We start from the raw sequence: 22020 nt of genomic DNA, 5'->3' as shown, positions 1-22020 counted from the left end.
AATTGTCAAAAAAAAGCTCTTGATACTTATGAAATACTTATAATTATACTTCAGTATACCATAGAAACATCTGATAAAAAGATCTAAAAACACTGAAGCAGTAAACTTTGTGAAAACCCAATATTTCTGTCATTCTCAAAACATCTGGCCATGACTGTAGTAAGCTCATCCACAAACCCAAATAGCTATCTTAAGCAAACAATAAAAAAATAAGAATCCTTTCCTTGTATAAAAAGGCCCTACATCTAGTCTTCTCGTGACATAATACCACTTACTTTACACATCATGGATATGCACAAAGGGGTGACTGCAGTGGCTCAAGCCTCTGCCTCTTTCCCCAGCATGGCACAAGTGCCCTTTTCTCCCGTTAGGTGCCTAATAGTCAAAACATCACTGCTTTGCTGCCACTAGTTAGCAACCATAGGACATGATGAGAGTGGAGATTGTGTCAATAAGGGCAAGTTTAGACAATTTACAGAACTGTTAGCAAATTATGTTCATATGTTAACAGCTCACTTTGTCATTATCTGTATTTCCTGGCATTCTGCATGTCACAATCTACATACAATTATTTGATTGTTGAATATAGGTCATAGGATGTGGTCAAAACATTTCTCTTGGCAAGTAGATCACACAGCAGGCATTTCACCATCATCATGTATAACAGTCCATTAAATTGAGTTATGTAGACATTGCTGGCCTACTTCAGGAGTAGTTCATTGGCTTCTTTGATGGGAGACATGCAAAAACTGTAGAAAACTGACAAGATAATCTGAGTACTTATTCAGATTAAACAGTAAAGTGTAAATGGAAATTAAATTTGATATTACTTACGATGTTTCCTCCATTATTGATAACTACACACATTGCTAAAGTTCATATGAGCATGGGAAAGGTGCTATATAAGTAAAATGTATTATAATTATTATTATTATTATTAAGTTCATCTGGTAACATAGTAACGTAGTTGTATAATGTTCTGAAATAATGTACTTCTGAAATTCTGTGAAGTAGTGCACCAGTGTGGCGAATGAAGATAGTGTTCATTTGTAGAATCATACCATGTATGAGTGTTCCAAAACGTCGTCTTCATTCTGCCTTTACATTAAAAATTATTCACCATAAGACGAAAGTGTCTGTTCATACCATTTAAGTTATAGCGATGTGCTATGATGTGAACTCTTGCTTTTAAAGTCCATTTAGTATTTAATTTAATTAGATGGGAATCCCTTCATTTGATTTTTCATCTTGTTAAGATGCGTTATACCAGGAAAATGAAGTTAGGGGAAGTAGTATGTTTTTGTAATCTAAAATAATCAACATTCATGGGCAAATATTTTCCCAAGGTTGTAAAAATTAGTGTCCCTGACGTAACACTTACATTTTCAGTGAAATTAAAGGCACAGAATGACTACGTCATAAGATCGCGCTTCACGCCACGTCACACCTGAGAGACGAACTCATGTGCTTGTGTTGACATTGCGTTAGTTTGACAGCTGGTGTTCTTGCACTTTATTTTCTGTAACGATATGTCATCTGTACTGGCATTTCCATATGCTCCTCAGCAAGCGTGGGAGATGGTATTTGCGAAGGTAAAAAGAGCGGTGGTCTTTATGGACGATGCGTGTGCCGAGAGTTTGCATTGGACCGGAGGGGCGGTGAAGTTATTCGAAGCTGGGGCTGTGGACGTCAAGGCATTTTCAAGCTTCGAAGCCGGAGCCACCAACCAGCCGAAAGCCGTATTCGTGGTAAGCACTTTATTGAAAGGGAAAACTGCTGACGTGATTAAAGACATTATCAGTCTCAGCGCCTTCCAGTACAGCATTGTAATCACGGCTGTCGCTCACTCTGTGCATCTTTTCGCCAGCAATATCAGCGTTGAAGCTGAAGGGTACCCCTTGTTCGAGCAGTTTGAAGAAAAGCTCTGCGAATGGATGGGAAACATGAACTACACAGCCGAGGTGATGCACGCCTCCCTGCTCTTCTGCCCGCTATCCTCTCATTTGCTTTCAACTCCTACACTTGGGCGTCTCTTCCCCCTCATTCCCGAAGATGTAAATTCCATCAATAGGACCCGTCCTGACAAAAAGAAATTCACCAGCCTCTCGGATGTTGATTTTGGTTCTTTGCCCGTTGAACTCCAAATCTCAATCAGAGTCCTCGTCTCAAGTCTCAGTGCAATGCTAGACATCTTGAGCATAAAGGAAGAATGCTTTGCTATAGGACACACCAGTCGAATAATTGCTAGCGAGCTAGCAAATAGTCTTCATTGTAAAAACAGAAGAAAGGTAGCACAAAACAAGGCTTCCTTGCTGTTCATTGACAGAACACTAGACTTGACAGGTAAAGTATCTGCCTGAAACTTGTGACAATCATTAATACACCCTAACATTGCATTTATTACTGCATTTCAGTGCAGTTAGTTCAATTCTTAAAATATCTTGCATCTGTTCAGCTTTGTTTAATTTCTGTAGTGTTAAATGAAAACAGTTCTGCATATTCCTGCAAAAGGCAGCTTTCATAATCTTCAAGTAAATTTTCTTTAGTTTTCATCAATAGTCTAAAGACATGAGGTTAGCTTAGCATTTCAACTTCATCTAGGGGCAGACATGAGAGTGTGGATGCTTTCTGTGAATGGACTAAAGTCACTTCAAGATTTAACTTCAGGGTGGGCTTTTGTTTACTCTGTAGTAGAACTGTACTAGATGAAGTTGGGTCAGGAATTTAATGTTTGTCTGAAAAATGTAGGCATCTTCTTTTTCCTAATATATTCTTCCAGCCCATGTAGTGGTAGCAATTCCTATAACAATCCAGTATGGAGATAATTTAATAGGAGTAGTTCTAGTTTGGTCTTAATAAAGGAGACATTATAGTTGTATCTGGCAATGAAGGGTGGCATAGTATTTAGCACAAGGGCCCATATATATGTGGCAAACTTGATAACATGGAAACTAAGCTGATTTCTTGTTGTATTTTGCAGTAGAGGTTCAAGATTTCAAGTGATTAATGCAACAACAACAAAAAGTGACATGAGCTTACAGAGTGCAGTGGAGCACTTCAAAGGCAGATTGCAAAGTGAAAAATCTGATTAGATTTAAGAAGCCCATCTAATTCATATCTACATGATTTTCACTGTTAGATGGAGAACAAATTGGCATTTATAGATGGGTCAGAAGGATAGGGCATCTCACTTAATAAGACCCATAAATACCCACTTCGGAGTTTAAATGTTAATGACAAGTTGCTTTCCTGTTGGACACAGAAACCTAACAAGTAAGTGTGAGGTTTTCTAGAGTCCTTCGATTTCCTCCCACATTCCAAGATTACCACTTGTTAAATTAAGTGGGAACTGTAAAGTGGCCTGATATGCATATGTGTGTATTAGGGTGCTTTTGATGGTATTAATTTGCTCTTGATGTAATTAGTGTGCCAATGATGGGCGCAGCTGGATCAGGAGCTTTCTGAATTTTTAGCATCGAAAAGGACAAGTAATGTAAGCATAGACAATTTTTTTTTGATATTTGATGGTAGAGTTACTGACATTGACTGCATATTTTTGTTAGAAAGTTGTAATTCTTCTTAGTTCATAGCAATTCCTCAAGAAAAGATTGTAAAGTTTTACATAATGTTAGTAAAAATACTAAATCAGAAATGTAAACAAGCTGTTATCTCAAATATACTTTTAAGATGACTTTAACATCATATAGCTGTCTGACATTCTAAAAATAAACATTTCTTAAATTTGAATTAATGAGTAGCTTTTGCACTAGGTGTCCACCCCCAGATATAATTGCCTATGGACATATCTGAAAATAAATAGAAAGTATTTTGAAGCAAAGCATTTGAGAAAAAAATGTTATGTTAAGGAGGCTACTAACTAAACAGAGCACATGAGGGTAAGCTCTTTAATAGTGAACAATTGCAGCAATTGAATTTAACAATTATACATTTTGTTATACTAAAATGTTAATGTATTGTGATAAGTGGTGATTCAGTTAAGAGTCGTGGTGGGGCTAGAACCTATCCCAGCAACTTTAGATACAAGTCAAGAACTAAACCTTGACAAGGCATTTAAAAAAAATGTAAAACAATAATTTGCATGTAAAAGTTTGATTTTGTGAATTTTACTGATCAAAAACAGATGGGTATAACCAACTGATGAAAATAATAATTATATGCCCTGACTAAACACTTCACAATTTTTCATTTAAGTATTGTGGTATCACAGGAGTCATTACTGGTAGATTTTCATCTGTGTATACACTTATGAACCAACTTTTATCAGTACAGGATGGATGGAAGCAGAGCAATAGATGCAAGGAAGGAATTAACCCTGGTGCTTAACAAGTTAACCACATGGTAACTCTTCTTGCTCTTGCTCTCACTTTAGATCTCTTTAATGTGCACAAGCCTCTTAAGAGGACATACTAGGACTGATAAAGAGATCCATAGAAAAACAGGGAGAATATCTAAACTCCATATAAAATGCATTCCAGCAGTGAAGTTAACTGTGGTTCGGCAGTGAGACCAGTATATCAACATCTCGCACTGTATTATACCACATATTGGTGTTAATAAATGTAATATAAACTTGTTATCGTGTCAATAACATGGCATAAAATTGGACCAATGTAAATACAAAATTGTAATATATATACTGTATATATATTTAAAGCTACATATCCCTGATTGGCTTACTGACTGACAAGAAATTTTGGTCAACCTGACGGAAAATAGCTTTTACTGATGGATCAGTCTCATGTCCCTGAAGCCCAGAAAAATCCAAATTCACTGAAAGTCAATTTATCATGAAAAAATCAGAAAACTACAATGATGTTTCACATTGGACAGCGCAGTTTTTGTGCTTGTCTAGGTTTCAGAGTAGTACAGTTGGTAGCATATCCTACTGTAAGTAAGTGGCATTGGGGTGTGAGTCTTGCCTATATCTATTTTTTTAAGAATATTTGATCATGATTGTATTTGTGTTAAAATGCTGAAATATACGCTGAATAATATTGATCAGTGTGATGTAAGTGATATTAATTATCAAAAGGAACTGTTTATTACTATACAATTATTTCTTATCATGAAAATATTGTCCTACAAAATCTAATGTATTTACACCATTCAGTCTTTACTTCTGTCTCTTTCTTATGTATCAAGATGTGTATTTCATGTCAGTCTATATTATTGTATTGTGTAGAAGTATAATAAATCTTTTGATTCCATTTGGATTTTATATTGCTGCCTTCTATATTCTGTAATTTAAACTGATTAGATTGTCAAGTTCCCTTAAGAAGTCATAACTTTTGTCATCTGCTGTATATCAATTATTCTTTTTATTTGTTCTCATGTCTGATGTGTTTCTGTACAACTGTTTAGCTGAGAGTTAAAAGTTATCACTTACTTTCATGAGTGTGTAACGAGTTTTAGTAATTTCTCTGTTACTATATGTACTGTCATGATTACTGTGTTAGCCATTCCACAGGAAAAACAAAATGGCAAGCAAGCCTTAATCACTTACTAGTTCTTAATTACTTCCAAGTATTTTTGATATTCACCCCTGTTTAGAATAATTCAACAAAGTTTAACTACATATCTGAATAAATACATTTGCAAATGGAGTTACTAGTGCGTATTGAGTGTCTGGAAAGGCATGTATTATTAGTCTACTAAAGTTAATGTATACAGTTATATTGCTGGTTACAAGGCATTGTCATGTTTTGTTTGTAACAGAAGTAACACTGTACTGAATGTTTAGTACTGTTTAAAGTAAAACTTAATCAAAGTATGGTCATTAATGCAGGTAGTTTCACTGTGTGATGATGATTTTATTCATTTATTTTTGCTTCTTTTTTTCTTCTTCTTGTATTTCTGCCAAAAGGTCCTGTTGGTCACCACGGTGACAGCCTGGCAGAGAAGATTTTATCAACTCTTCCTTCATTACCAGGTCACAATAGTGACATTATGGTTGATATGATGGAACTGACTTGCCTTCGCTGTGATAAAGAAACCAGGAATATCATTGCTCCAGGCTGTTTAGCCCAACCAAAGTAAGGAGAATTATGTTTTCTTTGAAAAAAAGAAACCTTATTCTCAAACCTAAATTATCGTAGAATTGTTGTGGAAGCTTTTGGAAAGGGATAAATCACCTACCTGTTTTATAATTCTTATACAGGTACATGCTTTACCCTAGCACTCTGCATTTTTTTGTTCTTTAAACTGATTTGCTAGAAATTAACCATCCTGTTAGCACAATTTCCATAACTAAACACATCACTAGGCACAATATCCCTTTACTTATATATACCAAGTTTTATGATATAGTTTTCAGAATAAGTATATTTTCTAGGGCCACATATTTCCTGAAAGGTAGGTGTTTTTATCCCTCTTCCTTTGCTAATTGGCCAGCTTCCACAGAAGACAGTATTCTCAAAACAGATGAACATAACAGAAAAATAACAGCTGATTTAATTTTTAACTTCTTCTATCAATAGGCATGATATTGTCATTGTAATCGACAGACAACAAACAAGCATATCTTTTTATCATATTACTCGAGCATTGTTTAGAAAAATTAGGCCAGTAAAAAATGCAGTTGCCCTAGACACCACATCATCTCCCTGTTTCTCTCAATAACCAGAACATTTTAACATATAAAATATTCTTGTACCTGATGCTTAGTTCTGTCTTGTTTAATAGCTTGTAAATGTTCAAAAATTATTCTTATGTTGTGTGTGCATTAAATAACATGCATTACTTGGTAGAAGCTAAATATGTTCAGTAATCATATAAATGCATGGAAAATATGTGTGTTGGTATAGATACATTATAGAATGTACTGTGTGTATGCACTTAAAGCATACATCATAGTGGCATTTTATCTTGCATGTGTTGCTAATGATAATTTAACTGCGTAGACACGAGGTGTCCCGCCAGGGGACACTGCCATATTCCGAAGTTATTTGTGTATGTTGCCATAAACACACAACTCAATCAAAAGCAATAATGGCATTTTTACATACCCAAGATTGTCTTTTAAATAAATCATACATTTCCATGCTGTCTGATCTCTTTCATTAGTAAAATATGTGATTTGTACACATATATACTGATGCGAGCAGCACATCACAGCTGAGTGAATCTGCTTTTATGCTATATCCTATCTAGGCCATGCCACATACAGTGAAAGACTCATTACGATTGGACATCTGAGTTTCAGAACTTTTCAATGATGTATGGTTGTCTATGATCGGTCACTTGTACTACATGTTACAGCTGTGCATAAAAGGAAAAAAATATATTTCTTATGCAACAGCTCATCTTTACGCATACAATTGTTTGCATTGTTATGCACAAATTTCTGTGAGAGTGCTTGTCAATTATCTGGTTGAAGTTTGTTCATGAGGACGCCCTCCTCCCCTTATATTTAATGTAACTGAATCATGCCACACTATTCCGGCACTCTCAGTTGCACATGGGGAACCCCCCTGCTTCCCCCTTAATTGAATATTACAATATCACACAGATTTAATTAAGTCACTATATAGAGAGCACAAGAGGAAGAAAAAAGCTGTTCCAGCGAATGTCTTGTTCATGGTATAATCTCCTCCCTTCACCGAATGGATAAACAGCATCATGTGATATTTATATTTTTATCCCATTTCTAATTGCACTTGCTTCACCCCCTCATCTGGCACCCCCCACTGGAAAGCAGAAACTGTTGTGATTAAAAACTGGAAATAAAATCAAGAGTGCATTTTATGCTCTTGTTGAAGAGAGAGCCTGGTTGAAGCGAGCACAATTAGATCCGGGAGCGTGACGGGAGTCAATACGTGACATGTGCTTGCGACTCTGTGACAAGTACCGGTGCCATAAAATTGGCTGAGAAACACTGGTTTAGGTCTATGTGTGTGTGACTAGTTCTGGGTTGCCCTTTCCAAATCTGTTTCTTGCCCTGCATTTGAAGCTGCCACCCCTTTAACTCAGCAGTTGAAGAAGCTAGTATGAAAAGTGTGTGTAGTATACTTAGTTTATACATACTAACATCTGTGTTGCAACTGCAACAGAAGGCAAGAAAAGATGTGTGAATTGCGCACAAAACCCCCTAACTATTGTACAAAATGTAACATTTCTCTGTATCTAGTGGTAAACAAATTGTTTCATGAACTGGCATGTAATATATATATTTTTTTCTTTAAAAAAATAAAAAAGTATGACAATAACTGCACTACTTGTTTTAAGAGTTTTTTTAGGTGCAAGAGACTAAATGTTTCAAAATAAGGGGGACACCTTGTGCTAAACAGTATAACTTTTCAATGTTATGGGATATGACATTTTAAATTGGTAAAATGATAGCTGACATATTGTGACACAAAAGAAAATTGACCCAAGAGTTGTGGTTAATAAACTGTCTTTTTAAATAATGTAAAATCCAGTTTTTTTAAAAGAAGTCCCTAAAGTGCATTTTTTGTGTGTTTTATTTAGGTGATACTGGTTTAAACAGAGGTTTTTTAATCATATAAATGCTTTCTTTTAGAAATTAGTGTGCACTTAATTCTCTTCAGATATTTTCAGCTCCTTTATTACACAGGCAAAATAATAGCCGTTTATTTTTGGGTATGTAATTTAGGTGCAATAATGGCAAAAAACCCTTGTTGTCTAAGAGGTTCAAAATGTGTGTAGTCTTGAAATGTTTCAGTTAATGAATATTTTTATTGGTTAGTGTTTATTTTGTACATATATTTAGAGGCTTTCCTTTGCAAAAAGAAAGAGAAGCCACAAACGTCCATGTTCTTTTACTATAAAGAATGTAATTCCTCTGTTACAGATTCAAGAACCAGTTAGTCCTTTAATAAGCGTGTTCTATTACTATAAAAATAACCTAAAAGTTTAGTTGTACCTCTACCTTCTAGACTTCTTTTACTACAGGCCTCTCTGAAATTCATCAACCATAAAAGTAAGTGTTCTACTGAATGACTAGGTATTTTTTTACGTTCAACTTTAAAGTACATTCCATAAGCCCTAAAACAGAAGAAATGCAAAGAATTTTAAAACACCACTAAATCGGTTGTTTCAGAAAGCTCAAGTCAAAGAAATTCACATCATTTAATCTAGAAGTATTCTGGAAACTGGGAATTTTATTGCATAATTTCTTTGAACAGCTTTACAGTTGGCATCAAGCACGCCATCCTTAAGACCTTTGAAAGCAGTACAGGAGCAAGGGCACAACACTCTTTTTAATTAAGACACATGCATCCAATGATCTGGAATAAAAATTTCTTTATTATACATATACAGTGCATTCACTTTTTTCACATTTTGTTAAGTTGCAGCCTTATGCTAAAATCATTTAAATTTAAATTAATTTTTCCCACATCAAGCAACACTTAATACATCAGAATTTCAAAGCAAAGTCTGTTAAAAACTTTGAATATCAATCATTCCTGAATTATTTTTCAACAAAAAATAAAAATTTCAGGTTCCCCAATTAGACATGCACTATTTGCATTCTTATTTTGGCCCATTATTAAAGTTCACCCAGTTAAGCCCTGCTTGTCTTCAGGTTTTGGGATCTGATTTGTGTTTTGCAACCTATGCTAATTGGAAAAAAATCAAGGTAACAATATACTGTTTTAAATAGCAAGTTTTTTTTTGTTGTTGGTCAAAACTACCAATGGTAAGGAAATAATGTCACTATGTTCTGTACATTTCCTACACATTTTTACTCATCTAGGTCTCGGAAGATCTCCTATACATAAATTACAACAGGTGGCTTACTGGAAATAAGCATACCTCATGTTTTTTGATAGCGTTTTAATTGATTGATTGGAAGAAGTATTAAAGGCCATTATCTAAAGATTCTGTGTGGCCTGGGAATTGGTTAAAAACTGAAAAAAAAATCACTGAAGGAGAGCACCTCTGCGCAGTGGAGAAAGAAAAAAATTGGGGGAAAAAGGAAAGGGTCTGTATTAAATTGGTAAAGTGCAGCACAGATAAAACTATCTTTTTTATATATTAATCTCAAGGCAGAAGCATGGTACATGTATTCATTTAAAGCATTCTTATGTTCTATGTCTGCATAGTTTGAATTCATTTAAGAGTATGAGCCATACCTATTGAAAAATAAAATGGTTCATGCAGTTAAATTCTTAAAGTACTTTAAAATAAGCTTAAGAAGGTGAAGACAGTAGCATCATGTGGAGGAAATAAGCATATAAAAAGGTGAAGTTTCTGACAGTAGCATCATGTGATGGTATGGTGTTCCTAAATAGAACATTGTGGAATTACTTTTGATTGTCATTTAAACATAGCACAGGGTGACAGTTAGTGATGTTTGCCTACAGAGTAGTCAACAAGTCAGCATCTGTGTATATGGGGACACTGGTGAGGTACTATGCTCTTCTTGCCAACTCAGGTCTGTCTGTGAACATCATCTGAAATTGCCACCTCTGTGTGGTATCAAATCTCAGTCCAGACACTTTTCATATGTAGTTCCTAGTTGGTGGAGCGAGCTGCCCACCTTCATCAAACCTGGTGACTCCTTCAATGAGTTTAAGATGTGATTGGAAAAATGCATCTGCAAAGCAAAGGAAATAAATGTAAATATGAAATAAGTCTATTGTAACCTTCAGCCCAAATGGATGGAAATATCAGCATGATCAATTTGCACTGATTGTTGCCCAGTTTTATTGATTACAGTATAACATGGGCTAATGTAGGTTATAATGTAGGCTACAGTAGGTAACATACAATAAATTAACAACATACATGTCTGCTTCGGTGGAAGTCTGATTAAGGTATAAGGAATCAAGTGCTTCCACTCTGTGTCATCTGTTAATTTAGCTGCTTGGAAATGGGTAACACCTCCACCATGCTGTTTCAGGTCAAATGTCCCTCCATTGGTGACTGACAAAGAAGGACTGAAAGCTTATTCATAGCTAGGAACAGGACTGACACACTGCCATTCTGTCTCCCACTCAGACCTTATACCTTAACAGCCTCTTACATTTCATGAGCGGACTTGGATTAGATGAAATCACTGCATGTAGCATCTTGTTCTGGACCTTTGTTTTCTTCTTCAATGTGTGAGCATAGAATAATACAAGGATGACACTGACGCACAATCTCCGCATGCAGTGTTTCTCCATCTGCAATGTTAGTGTGACAAGAAAATGAAAGCCATTCACTCTGCTTTCATAACTGGTTTGGTTTTTAATCATTCTTATGTTATCATCTGTACTTTGAAGAGCTAGTGTATATATGGAATTAGTGATGTCAAAAAAACCCCCAATACTTTCAGTACCAGTCGATACCAAAGTTCCAAAATCATAACATTTTTACAGTATCAGTACTACCTAATGACAGTTGGACCAGCACACATGCATGACTGCAAGTAGACGAATTACTCCAAAAGGCACCATAAATAGTGAGAAGAACATGAATAAGAACTAAATATAAAAGTGGCTCACAGTGGTGTTGATACAGCACAGCATCAACACATGTTGAAAAGTACAATAGTAGAAGTCATGTTAGACTTCTTATATATTAGAAAGGTGATAAAACGATGTTGTGATGAATCAGTTTTTAATACCGTGTCCAACACAGTCTGTACAAAGGAATGGAAGGTTTGTATTCATTCAGTGATTTCGTCGAACACATCCATAGATGTATGTTTATGCATACATTCCTTTTTTTTAAGTGGTTTGTACAGTTGATATTCACGGGGAAAATATTGAATGCACCATGCACTGTTATGCATATATGTCTGCTAAAGGCAGCTTAAGAAAACTTCAGATGAAGTGGCTTTTTGGCTTGCCTGCACTGATGGGAAAATTAAATGCTCCATTTTTTAATACCAAAAATAAATTTTATTTAGTGATTTGAAGTACAAACCAATTATGCCAGTTAGCAGGACAGGCAAAATGATATACTTCTTTGCTAAATATAGATATGCAAACGTTAATATGTCATTGGTTTGGTTTTCGAAGCCAAACTAATGCCCATTCATATGATCCCTAAAATGTGACAAAAACAATGAAAGCATATATGTCATATATTTGAAAGGTGCATTGGGGAATATAATGAAGTCTACCAGTTAAACTGCATGTCTGGTTAATATTCTGTTTCTGTATTTCTACACAGGCTAAGCAATAGCAAACTCTGATCATTCATATAAGATACTTTTAAAAACAGCATAACAAGAAACAATGCATTATTTTAAAGCCAAAGAGATTAATTTCACAAAGGAAATTAAAGTTTGCACAAACATAAAAAAAAGCATGAATGGATTTGGAAAATTAAAGCTCCATGTTTTTGTTTTTATGTTCCAATATGGGATTATAAGGTATGGGTGGCAACCCTACTGGTGTTTGTGGATGAACTTCATTGTCAAGAACAACATTGGAAACAATCAAGTGCCAGTGACCTGCTACTACTATTAATAGACTTGAATTAATTTGGCGCTACTTCATTAACAACATGAAAAGTGAGGTCAAATTAATCATATTAAATTAATGCATTAGGGTTTTGTTAAGGAATGTAACCACAAAAATTTTAATGCATTAATTTCATGTATTAATGGTCATTAATCACTAGCGCACATATTGTTTATTGTATTCATGAATGCAAATAAAAATAACTACAATTAAAACAATTTTTATGACTTTTATTTTGCAGACCTGTGTTCCTTAACTGTTCAAGCAGGAAGGGGTGCACTGTCAACTATTCAAATATTGATATTCAATCTGTTACTCATTGCTCAATTTCAGTGTGCTTGCACTGATCATATATTTATTGAGTACGCTTTATTAGTGTTGTTAATTATGGCTATTTGTTTATCTAAATGTGTCAACTAACCAAGGTGGTGCCCTTTGGACCCTATTTTAAATTGCATTCAAAGGCACATCTTGAGCATAGGAAAGGTGCTATATAAATAAAGTTTATTATTATTATTATATTATTAATAATAATAATATAATAATAATAACAATACTGTATTTTTAATTACTTTACTTTAAAACGCAATTTCCTATGAGAAATTAATGTACATCATGACTGTGGGGAAAAGTAAAAAAAATCTTAGACTTGAAACTATGTAACTTGACCTTTAGGCAGATTTATTTTGTTGGTGCTTCTGAAGGTAAGTTATTTTTGCAGTTCACACTTTCAAGGATCCAGCAGTGTGCTAAAGCTGGAATGTTGTGTTTTCAGCTGCTTGCAATGAATGTGAATTTTCCACTTCGGCATTATTCAACTATGATTTGCAGTATTCTCTGTTGAATTAAAAAAAAAAATCAAATGTCTTGACTACAGCTGCATATTGGTAAAATACCTGTGGTCAGTGAATCTCCAATATTTTACAAATGTGTACAGTGCATTTAATTACTTTGAGGAGTAATGTGCAATATTTTTTGAGGGGAAAAAAGCTTATATTTGTAGACATTACATAGAATTGTACAAATACTGAATAACTGGTAAAGATGTATGAGAACAAATGTATGTTCAAATTTAAAATGAAAGTCAGTGTTGGTGCATGTGGCAGTGCCTTTTGTAATTTCCATCAGATAAGTACAGGTATGCCTTTTATCAAATAAAAATAAATTGTCTTTTATTTAAATAATTTAAAACTGCTAATAGTTACTTTTGTCAGGCACTAAAGATTTTATTGTGGACAACGTTGTGCATAGGAATTAGAAAAAATAAGTAGCAAAGGTAAAATACGGTGTACTTAATTGAACCCTTAAAATAACAGAAGAGTTGAATCTGCTTCAGGCTGTTAAAAGTATTAAAGACTAATAAAACTTCAGAACCTGATTGGACTTTATTGGCAATACTGCAAGAAATGAAAGACATTATGTATAAACTTTTATTCAGCATTCTTCAACAGTCACTTCAGAAGGGAAAAGTACTTGATGACTAGAAAGTTGCAAATATAACTCCAATCTAGAAGAATGGAGACCAGAAAGTCCTACGTCTGTGCTCTGCAAAATTATAGAAATTATAATAATAAATTAGGAGAGTACCTGTGTGAAAATATTATACAAAATAATATCCAGCATGCATTTGTGAGAAGAAGATCTTGCTAGACCAATCTGTTTTTTATAAACAGGCAACTGGAGCAGTAGACAAAAACAAACCAATCATTTTCTTAGAGTTTCTTAAAGCTTTTGATACAGTCTCACTTAAGATTAATTTTAAAACTGGAAGCTATTAACATCAGAGGTAACTTTAAAAAACAGGATTTCAAGTTGATTAATCAGCAGGAGACAAAGAGTACAGATAATAGGCTTTCTGCAGGTGCAATTATCAGTTTGGTACCTCAGGGGTCTGTTTTTGGACCATTACATTTTTTTAATTTATATTAATGATGTTGATTCTGGAGTTGTTAGTAAACTTATGTTTATAGATTATATTGGAAGCATAGCAAGTACTGAGGTGACAGCAAAGTCGATTCAGAAAGACCTGAACCATCTTTAGAAATGGGCAAATGCTTGGAAATGAAGTTTAACATATGAAAGTGTGAAGTGCTACACATACAGGACACAAATGTTAATCATATATATAGGATGGCAGAGACAATCGCACAAGAAACAACCTCTGAAAAAGATTTTGCGTTTATGTCAAAGCAATGCACAAAAGCAATTTAAAAGACAAATAAAACATTAAATTAGAGGGATTTCATGCTCAGACTGTCTAATGTACCAGTGAGAATCCATCTAGAATTTTGTATGCAGTTCTGTCCAGCATGATACAAAACAGATATAGCAGCTCTTGAAGCTGTGCAAAGGGGAGCCTCAAAGTTCATCTCAGGACTTGAGAACATGTCCTACTTTGACAGACTCAGAGGATTAAACCTGTTTAGTCTTGAGGAGAGGAGGTTCCCTTATGCTCAGCATTATTTTGTGCTTTAAGGAACAACTTCCTGAACAGTATATTAATAGAGAAGGACTGCCTTTCCAGGTGTATGTACATTTTTCATTTTACTTTGGGGACATTGGAGTTCACTGTAATTACTGTACTGTAAATAATCACATTTTTTTCTTCATTGATTTTTGTGTGTTTTATTTTTGGACTGTATTAAAAGGCTGCATGATGCTGTTTTGTCTCTGCAGCTGTAAATAAACCACACCTTTGTGTAGAAACCCGATATTTTTGTGTTTGACTCTGTGTCTTAAATCTCTCCTGCTGATCCTCTTCAGTCCCAAACTACAACAATGCCCAATGTGTAGTTTGGTTTCCAAATTCTCACTACACATGGTGTCACAGAGATTTAAGACATTTTGTTAAGGTATACAGTATATAATCTATACTAATTAATAAAAGGCAAAGCCCTCACTGACTCACTGACTCACTGACTGACTGACTGACTGACTGACTGACTGACTGACTGACTGACTGACTGACTGACTCACTCACTCACTCACTCACTCACTCACTCACTCACTCATCACTAATTGTCCAACTTCCCGTGTAGGTGGAAGGCTAAAATTTGGCAGGCTGATTCCTTATAGCTTACTTACAAAAGTTAGGCAGGTTTCATTTCGAAATTCAAATTCTTTTATCAAAATACCAGTGACAGCGCAATGCACGATAACGTGGAGTGAATACGCCATACGCATCTGCCCACGGCCGCCCTGGTGTGTGCAGATAGGAGTTGATTCTACAATAAAATAAAATAAAAATAAAAACCCAGGATTGTTTCCTGCCTTGTGCCCTGTGTTGGCTGGGATTGGCTCCAGCAGACCCCCGTGACCCTGTGTTCGGATTCAGCGGGTTGGAAAATGGATGGATGGATGGATAAAAAGAGTAATACAATCATCACGCATAAAGCGGATAGTAGACATGACGTTCTATATGTGTACCAGATTTCAAGTCAATAGGTGAAACGGTTTGCGAGCTACAGGTGATTTAAAATCCTGGACAGACAAACGAATAGCCACGGTAGCAAATTACAGAAGAAGATTTTACTGTTTAATAATTTATATTTATATGAAATGTGCTTCTTATATATTACTTCATATTCTCATATGATAATGATGTTAATGTTGTTTATATTGATTTTTATGTTATTGAAACTGCATGTATGTGTGTATATGTATGTATATATATATATATATTTATATATATATATATATATATATATATATATATACACTAGCAAAATACCCACGCTTCGCAGCGGAGAAGTAGTGTGTTAAAGAGGTTATGAAAAAGAAAAGGAAACATTTTAAAAATAACGTAACATGATTGTCAATGTAATTGTGTTGTCATTGTTATATATATATATATATATATAACCTCTTTAACACACTACTTCTCCGCTGCGAAGCGCGGGTATTTTGCTATATATATATATATATATATATATATATATATATATATATATATATATATATATATATATATATAATGACAGCAACACTCATAACAATGACAACACAATTACATATATATATGTAGATATGTATATATATATGTGTCAATCTATCTATGTATGTATGTCTAGATATATATATATATATAGATATGTATATATATGTGTATATATATGTAGATGTGTATATATGTAGATATGTAAATATTTATGTATATATACAGTGGTGTGAAAAACTATTTGCCCCCTTCCTGATTTCTTATTCTTTTGCATGTTTGTCACACAAAATGTTTCTGATCATCAAACACATTTAACCATTAGTCAAATATAACACAAGTAAACACAAAATGCAGTTTGTAAATGATGGTTTTTATTATTTAGGGAGAAAAAAAATCCAAACCTACATGGCCCTGTGTGAAAAAGTAATTGCCCCCTTGTTAAAAAATAACCTAACTGTGGTGTATCACACCTGAGTTCAATTTCCGTAGCCACCCCCAGGCCAGATTACTGCCACACCTGTTTCAATCAAGAAATCACTTAAATAGGAGCTGCCTGACACAGAGAAGTAGACCAAAAGCACCTCAAAAGCTAGACATCATGCCAAGATCCAAAGAAATTCAGGAACAAATGAGAACAAAAGTAATTGAGATCTATCAGTATGGTAAAGGTTATAAAGCCATTTCTAAAGCTTTGGGACTCCAGCGAACCACAGTGAGAGCCATTATCCACAAATGGCAAAAACATGGAACAGTGGTGAACCTTCCCAGGAGTGGCCAGCCGACCAAAATTACCCCAAGAGCGCAGAGACGACTCATCCGAGAGGTCACAAAAGACCCCAGGACAACGTCTAAAGAACTGCATGCCTCACTTGCCTCAATTAAGGTCAGTGTTCACGACTCCACCATAAGAAAGAGACTGGGCAAAAACGGCCTGCATGGCAGATTTCCAAGACGCAAACCACTGTTAAGCAAAAAGAACATTAGGGCTCATCTCAATTTTGCTAAGAAACATCTCAATGATTGCCAAGACTTTTGGGAAAATACCTTGTGGACTGATGAGACAAAAGTTGAACTTTTTGGAAGGCAAATGTCCCGTTACATCTGGCGTAAAAGGAACACAGCATTTCAGAAAAAGAACATCATACCAACAGTAAAATATGGTGGTGGTAGTGTGATGGTCTGGGGTTGTTTTGCTGCTTCAGGACCTGGAAGGCTTGCTGTGATAGATGGAACCATGAATTCTACTGTCTACCAAAAAATCCTGAAGGAGAATGTCCGGCCATCTGTTCGTCAACTCAAGCTGAAGCGATCTTGGGTGCTGCAACAGGACAATGACCCAAAACACACCAGCAAATCCACCTCTGAATGGCTGAAGAAAAACAAAATAAAGACTTTGGAGTGGCCTAGTCAAAGTCCTGACCTGAATCCAATTGAGATGCTATGGCATGACCTTAAAAAGGCGGTTCATGCTAGAAAACCCTCAAATAAAGCTGAATTACAACAATTTTGCAAAGATGAGTGGGCCAAAATTCCTCCAGAGCGCTGTAAAGGACTCATTGCAAGTTATCGCAAACGCTTGATTGCAGTTATTGCTGCTAAGGGTGGCCCAACCAGTTATTAGGTTCAGGGGGCAATTACTTTTTCACACAGGGCCATGTAGGTTTGGATTTTTTTTTCTCCCTAAATAATAAAAACCACCATTTACAAACTGCATTTTGTGTTTACTTGTGTTATATTTGACTAATGGTTAAATGTGTTTGATGATCAGAAACATTTTGTGTGACAAACATGCAAAAGAATAAGAAATCAGGACGGGGGCAAATAGTTTTTCACACCACTGTATGTGTCTGTGTGTGTATATGTATATGTATATGTATATATATATATATATGTGTGTGTGTGTGTATGTATATGTGTGTGTTTATGTATGTGTGTATATATATATATGTTGATATGTGTATATATATATATGTGGATGTGTATATGTATATATATGTAGATATGTGTATATGTAGATATGTATATACTGTATATGTATATGTATATATATGTTTATGTGTGTGTGTGTATATTATATATATATATATATAAAAGACAGCAACACTTATAACAATGACAACACAATTACATTGACAATCATGTTACGTTATTTTTAAAATGTTTCCTTTTTTTTTCATAACCTCTTTAACACACTACTTCTCTGCTGCGAAGCGCGGGTATTTTGCTAGTATATATATATATGTGTGTGTGTGTATGTATATGTGTGTGTTGTGACAGACGACCGGCTATGGACTCTGGTCGTCACCCCCTGGCCGCTAGGAGGAGCCCTCCGGACAGCATATTTGTGCCCCGAGTTCCAGCAGGGCCTCATGGACTTTGTAGTGTTGTGACACAGCCCTGCTGGATACCTTGGGGGCCGCCAGGAGTCGCTGTAGGGGGGCTAGTGGGCTCTGGCATGCCCTATAACCCGGGAGTGCATCTCAGTCACGTGACTGGAAGAAGCGATGTGCTCCCGGGATGAAGAATAGGACTGTTTGCCCTGACCCGGAAGGAAAATGGACTTGTGGGTTTGGCCTAGAGCCACTTCCGGGTCAGGGGCTATAAAAGGACTCTGGGAAGCCCAGAACACCGAGCTGAGCTGGGAAGTAGGGTGGCGACGTGTCTGGGCGAGGAGGAGAGTTATTGAGAGAATAGTGAATTGTGTTAATGAGTGTGTGGAGGAGAGTGCTTGGTGCACCGTATTATAATAAAAAGAATTATTATTATACTTTCACCTGGTCATCAGAGTGGTACCTGAGGGTTCGAGAGGTGGACACAAGCCTCATCTGTTACAGTGTTTATGTATGTGTGTATATATATATATGTTGATATGTGTATATATATATATATATATATATATATATATATATATATATATATATATATATATATATATATGTGTATGTATATATATATATATATGTATATGTATATATATATATACTAGCAAAATACCCACGCTTCGCAGCGGAGAAGTAGTGTGTTAAAGAGGTTATGACAAAGTAAAGGAAACATTTTAAAAATAACGTAACATGATTGTCAATGAAATTGTGTTGTCATTGTTATGAGTGTTGCTGTCACATATATATATATACATACATATACACATATATTATATATATATATATATATATATATATATATATATATATGTATGTATGTATATATATATATATATATATATGTATGTATGTATATATATATATATATATATATGTATGTATGTATATATATATATATATATGTATGTATGTATGTATGTATATATATATATATATATATATATATATATATATATATATATATATATATATATATATATGTATTATATATATATATATACACATATATTATCCATATTACTAACCGAGAATGCTAAACCGGATGATGGACGCAGGCACATCCGGCAATGGGCCGTAGCTGCAAAAAGACGTACTGCGCAGGCGCAAAAAGAGTCCGCGAGAGTCGGCTGAGGAGCCGAGAAAGGCGGACAAAAGAGGGCGAGAGGCGGACAAGACCACAGAAAAAAGGAGTGAGCACAGGAAAAATGGAGAAATGAGGAAACGCAAGCAAAGCACGAAACACATTGCACACGAAACTAGACCTAAAAAAAAAAAAAAAAAGAGGCTCGCGCACAACAGCAAGGCCCCCCCCCCCCCCCCCTACAGGCACCGGACGGGACACACACCAAGAGGGGGATTCAACAAGCCCATGGAACACAAAAAAAAGAACACAAAACCACCCCACAGACCCTACAAGCAAGGGACGGGACACACACAAACAGGGGGATTCAACAAGATACAGGAACACAAAAAGAAAGAAGACGCTCGCGCGACAACAATCCTCATCCCCCCCCACACACACATCCATAAGAAGTGACACCCAAAGCCACATATTCTAAAGTGAACATCAACACCTTCACACTAGACAGCATAGGTGTCAGCATTGGTGTATCTCCTTACAATAAAGCACTATTAACCGTTCAACTGCAGAAAAGGAAACATATTAACAGTGACTGCGATCCTCCTTATTACTTATCCATATTTCGCATGCTGAGAAAGAAACAAGTCATGAATACACGGTCACGGGTACAAAACGAAAAGGAAAGGATAACAGGAACAAACACACGAACACGAAAGAAACAACAAAATAGACGGCTATGCAGCATAGGTGGATCTCATTACAGTAAGGCACTATTAACCGTTCAACCGCAGAAAAGGCTCCATATTAACAGTGAGTGCAATACTCCTTATTACTTATCCATATTTCTAAAAGAAAAAATGACTCGACTCCAAAAACGCAAAGCTCAACTAAAGCTTCTAACTAACGATGTACCTAAAAGTAAAACCTTTATAAACTGCATTAGATCCTACAATACTTCATTTAATATGCACAAATCTACATCCTAGATCCACATGACGCAAACTATCAATCAAAGTGCTGCATCGCAACAGGCACGGATTCAAAACGAAACACCTCCCGTCTCAGACATACGTTGATGGCAGCGAAGGCTACAATGGGCTTCTCACACAGCACAGGCAAATCGATTACAGCTCCAAAACAACACGTCCCAAATACTACACATGCAACAACGCGCCTCTCAAACGGCACAAGCAAAACATACACCAGGAAAATTCATTCGGATTAATGAATGTCATTTGCAATCATTGTCATTCAGTTCACTTCCCTGAAGAAACAACTGGCAATACAAGTTATACATTTACACGTTGTTGTCAAAAGGGTCAAATTAGACTGCCTTCTTTACATTCATATACTGAATATCTACAGAAGCTTATAACTGACGATGTACCTGAAAGTGAAATCTTTATCAACTACATTAGATCCTACAAATCGGAATCCACTATGAACATTAACAGTGGCACTGCACGTGACATCCGTCTTGAAAAAATGTTTATTGATGAATGTTTAATGGCATGAACAAACGTTTATGAATAATAATATTCGATTTGGAGGAAAGGTACTTTTATGAGGAGGAGATTTTAGACAGTGATTAGCTATTCTTCCAGATACCATGCACTCAGCTATTGTTCAGTGCACCTTAAAATACGCAGACAATTGGCATTGCTTTCAAAAGATACAGTTAGTAAAAAAGATACGATGTCCAGAACCAGATCATAACAATTGCTTATTACAACTGAGAGATGGTACACTCACGAATACAGATGGACTTCAGCCACATATTATTACAATTCCTCAAGCCTTTATCTGCGACGACTTAGTTACAGAGAGATTTGAAACAGCAATCTCATTAGACCAAATGCCCCTTTTAACACAACGCACTATATTATGTCCAAAAAATATTAATGTGGAAAACATAAATACCCAAGTCATTCCATTACTTCCTGGAAAGACACAACTCTTTCTAAGCTCTGACAAACTTGACTCTGATCACAACAATAACCATCTTAAATGACCTTACAAGTTCTGAGCTGGAATTACCTTTTACACTTAAATGGCGTGTACAAAGAAATTTTCAAATAAACCTTTACACTGTGCCACACACTTTATTGTTTGCTTTCTATTTGCATCATCTACACCGTCACACTATTCTATATCTCATTCATACATCACGCTCTTTGTCATTCC

The 22020-nt window shown here is 35.5% G+C and overlaps 1 protein-coding gene across 1 annotated transcript in view; it reads left to right on the top strand.

Annotated features, from left to right (window-relative positions):
- Window positions 1–1440: 1440 nt before the first annotated feature.
- scfd2 (sec1 family domain containing 2) overlaps window positions 1441–22020 on the top strand; it is a 651507-nt gene continuing 630927 nt past the window's right edge. The window contains 2 exon segments of the mRNA XM_028802220.2: window positions 1441–2343; window positions 5885–6053. Of these exon segments, the coding sequence (XP_028658053.2) occupies window positions 1530–2343; window positions 5885–6053 (983 nt within the window). The 5' untranslated portion in view covers window positions 1441–1529.

Source organism: Erpetoichthys calabaricus, chromosome 5, assembly GCF_900747795.2.
Source record: "Erpetoichthys calabaricus chromosome 5, fErpCal1.3, whole genome shotgun sequence".
Lineage (NCBI taxonomy): Eukaryota > Metazoa > Chordata > Cladistia > Polypteriformes > Polypteridae > Erpetoichthys > Erpetoichthys calabaricus.
This window is presented reverse-complemented; position numbering and strand designations above follow the sequence as displayed.